The sequence below is a fragment of the Macrobrachium nipponense genome, chromosome 18, assembly GCF_015104395.2.
Source record: "Macrobrachium nipponense isolate FS-2020 chromosome 18, ASM1510439v2, whole genome shotgun sequence".
NCBI lineage: Eukaryota > Metazoa > Arthropoda > Malacostraca > Decapoda > Palaemonidae > Macrobrachium > Macrobrachium nipponense.
Window position 1 is genome coordinate 57,529,792 of NC_087211.1, and position 4,509 is coordinate 57,534,300.

The following is a 4,509-nucleotide window of genomic DNA, read 5'->3' on the forward strand; positions in this document are numbered from 1 at the left end:
AATAAACTTACTGTATTAAAAGACGGAAGTCTCGCCAAAATGTAATTATTTACACCTAAGAAAGTAAAAAACTTAATAAAAATAAGCAGATCAACAAACCAGATGAAGAAAGCAAACAATAAAGCAACCGAAATAATAATGCATAAGAAAATGGGTTCTTATTTGTAAAAAGAAAAAAAAAAATGATATGGGAACTGTATTTTACTCAGGCACTGAATATAGTAAAAAAATTGTAACGCTATGATAAAAACACCAAAAATTCAGACACTTCCAACTGAAAAGGGTCCTCGTGGCAAAAGTCTAAAATTTTCATTTCATTCTAAAAGAGAAAGTAACAGGAAGGGACATTTTCGTTTTGAAATGACCAAGAGAGAGAGAGAGAGAGAGAGAGAGAGAGAGAGAGAGAGAGAGAGAGAGGAAAAATGGATATTTCCATCTATGCCTCCTCCCTTTATTTTTTTTATTATTCTCTTTATCCCCTTTATCTCCCTTCATTCATTTTTCTTTCATCCCTCCGCCGAGGCAATCCTCCTGATTGGCCGCTGACGCTTCAAATCTGGCAGATTCTCCGGTCTTAAAGGACAAAGGCTTTTGTGGAAATATTTTCCTGTTTTTCATTTTTATATTGCTTCTCCTTTTATACTTTACTTCTTTAAAAATTTTTTGGGGGGATATATTTTATTGAGACCAGTTATCAGCTTCTATAATTGTTTTATTTCAATATCGTCCGGCAGAGGGGTTTTAAAACCTTTCTCTTGTCGTGTTGCTGCTTTTCAAAATTCTTCACCTCGTTTTTTTTTCATGCTGAGAATAAAACTCGGTCTATTATGTATTCTCTTGTGCATTAGGCTTCAGTTTCTTCAAGTTTTAATTATCTGTAAACGAACAATATTGAAATGGTTTTGTCTGACCGTCCGGACTTTTCGGTCCGTCCTCAGATCTTAAAAACTACTGAGGCTAGAGGGCTGCAAATTGTTATGTTAATCATTCACCCTCCAATCGTCAAACGTAAGAAATTGCAGCCCTCTAGCCTCAGTAGTTTGTATTTGATTTAAGGTTAAAGTTAACCATGATAGTGCGTCTGGCACCGCAACATCACAGGCCACCACAGCCGGCTGAGAGTTTCATATAGCATTATACTTTGTACAGAAGACTCGATCGCGTCGAAGAATCTTCGGAGCATTTTTTAATTGTTTTAATTTACTCTCGAAAAGTTTCTTAAGATTCCAAAAATTATCACCAGCACCGGCAGCTGACACGCAAAAGGGACACCAACCTCTTTGTTGGCTCTGTAAATGTGTCAACAGCTCAATGGAAAATAATAAAGGAAACCCGTCCATCCTAAGACCCAAGAAAATGCATGTTAACTCCATGAACTTTTATAACAGATATTATCAACGGTATTAAAGGATAAAGGAAATGCTTTGCCGTAATCAAGTCAAGATTTCGTCCCACATAAAGATAAGGAGGTCATCTGTCGTTTGTTCAGACTTAAAATGTGCTTCTTCTGTAATATTGAGGATTTTCTTATCAACTTTTGAAAGAGATGTTTTTGTGTGAATTATATATAAATATATATATATATATATATATATACATATATATATATATATATATATATATATATATAATATATATATATATATATACACACACATATATACATACATAATATATATATATATACATATATATATATATATATATATATATATATATATATATATATATGTATATATATATATCTATCTATTTATCTATCTATCTATATATATATGTATATATATATATATATATATATATATATATATATATATATATATGTGTGTGTGTGTGTGTGTGTGTGTGTGTGTGTGTAAATGTAAGTGTGTATAATTTATTTCAGAAGATAGGACGACCTTTTAATAATCACCTTCCAGAAAAATGTGTATTTTTTTATGGGCCAAATACAAAAAACATACCACTCTATTTCAGATTTTTAAGCTACTAGATGTAAGTACAAAACCACTCACTCCAAAATCCCACACCATCTTCCGTAATTTTGGGTCAGCAAAGGTCGCTAGGGTCTTCAGTCTTGAAAGCAGCTTTCGTAGTGTACGGAATTTCTATTTTGTTCTAAAGCTCACCTCCAGTGTGGTGTTAAACCAAATCAAGGTATTGCGCTGGTATATCGGTGGCTGGTAATAAACTCACAGGAAAGAAGTCACAGATAAAAAGTCAAAATTTTGGCTAGGAAAAGAGCCACTGAAAAAAGTCACATTAATTTATGTCAATTAATGCAATTAAAGAAATAAACAGAAAATATATGAATCTTTCTTAGATATTGGGCGGTATTCATAAAGAAAAGGATATGCTTATACTTGCAAAATATGAGGGAAATCCTTCTACTTGTATTCATAAACATTTCAAGCAAAAGCTTCTACTTTTAGAGCAAAAGCAATATCCTTATAATCACATAAAAGTAATGGTTATACATAAAGAAGACCCTTTACTTCATATAAAGAGCATATGCTTCGAAAAAGCTGAGTCTGGTCAGTAGCAGACTACAGTTCGAAGAGAAAGGTTTTTATGTCCGATTCTCAGCACGATGGCAGATTTTGTGGATGTGAGGCATGTTAAACAATACATGCCCCGTTTACCCACACTTGATCGTGATTTCAAGATGTTATTCCGTTTTGAAGAACAAAATGTACAGTGGCTTGCGGACAGATTTTTAGGCACCAATGAAGAAACTCGGGGAGGCGCCTTGTCATCTTTCCATAGAATGAAGATATGTTTGCGTTACCTCAGTGATCCTGGCTATCAAAAAGGTATCGGTCAAGAACTTGGTGTTAGCCAAGCAACGGTATCACGGACTGTGAATACAGTAGTTGATAGCATAATTGCTCATACGAATGAATGGATAAAGTTTCCAACTACCAACAGAGAAATAGTAGAGGCAAAACAGTTATGGCAAAGGAAGTATAAGTTTCCGACAGCTATTGGTGTCATCGATTGTACGCACGTGGGGATACTGAAACCAAAGCTGCATGGAGATGAGTACATTAATCGAAAAGGCAAATCTACTCTGAATGTTCAAGCCACTTGTGATGCCAAAGAAATGTTCACTAGTGATGATGTTAGTTGGCCTGGATCCGTGCACGACTCAAGGATATGGAGAAATTCATAAGTGTGTTTACAATCAAGAACTAAAGCTAATGCTGTGCTACTTGGTGATGACGGATATGGGATAGAGCCATGTCTCATGACTCCATATCGAAATCCTACATCCCCTGCTGAGGTAAAATATAACAAGCTTTTCAAAAAAGAGAGAGTAATAATTGAACGATGCTTTGGCCAACTGAAACGTCGATTTCTTATCTTACAATACGTTTGTCGCGTGAAGTTGGAAAATGTACCGAAAATAATCGTTAGCTGTGTCGTGCTCCATAACATTGCAAAAACTTTAGGTGATCCTGACTTCGAGCCAGCTGAAGAGATACCAGAAGAAGATGAAGAAAACCATGACAACAATCGTGATGACAACAATCGTGATGAACTAGCTCTTCCCCAACAGGAACAGGAAATCAGGAACAACTTGAGCATTGTAATATACAACTTTAATAATTAAAAATAATGTTAACTTACAAGGCATTTCTTAACCAAAATCGCTATTTATGAAATTAATGAAGTCACACTTTTGGAAAATGAAATAACATTTTCTGTTTAAACTAAAAAAAATTAACTCAAATAACAGTTTTTTTCTGTTTAAACTAAAAAAAACAACTCAAATAACAGTTTTGTTCTGTTTAAACTAAAAAAACACTCAAATAACAGTTTTTTATGTTTAAACTAAAAAAAATTAACTCAAATAACACCTTTTGATGAAGTTTTATTTTTACAGCATAAAATACGTTTGATTTCCGTCAGAAACAGTTTTTGGTGTTAATTTCTCAGGCTGCTGCATCATTTCCAACTTCTTTTCGTAGTATCGTTGTTGCACTACACTCGTTTTATACTGCTGCAAAAGTACTAAGCATTGGAGTTCTTTAGTTGTCATTTTTCTAGTTTCATCTGTTTCATACTTCTCTGTCGCTAATTTCTTCTTTGGCGGCAATGGTTGAACATCAGTGAGACTACTACATGACTGCTCATGAGTTGCTTCACTCTCGATTCGCTGTAGAATTGGTTCATTTCTTCTTTTCTCCCGAAACACGAGTCAACCTTTTACTTCTGCTTGGAGGATATCCTCGCAAGTAAAAGGTAATCATTATGAATATGGAAAGAAAGATTTGCTTTTACTTCTACCTTTTGCTTCAGAGAATTACCTTGTACTTCTACCTTATGCTTACAAGGATATCCTTCATTTTTATGAATACCGCCCATTGACCCTAATGGGTTTTTGGGGGTCGTTATCTGGGACTAATATTTGCACCCTGTGGTAGGGGTGTAAGAATACTACCACCATAGGTCCTGTGTGACATAAAAGGCGACTAAAAGGACAGCTGCTGCCTTGGAGTCTTACTTTTT

At 34.6% G+C, this 4,509-nt stretch overlaps 1 protein-coding gene across 1 annotated transcript; it reads left to right on the top strand.

Moving 5' to 3' along the window:
* The first annotated feature begins 2,587 nt into the window (after positions 1-2,587).
* Positions 2,588-3,169, top strand: LOC135196597 (putative nuclease HARBI1). The gene has a single exon (XM_064223438.1). The coding sequence runs from the start codon at positions 2,588-2,590 to the stop codon at positions 3,167-3,169; it is 582 nt and encodes a 193-aa protein (XP_064079508.1).
* Positions 3,170-4,509: the final 1,340 nt, after the last annotated feature.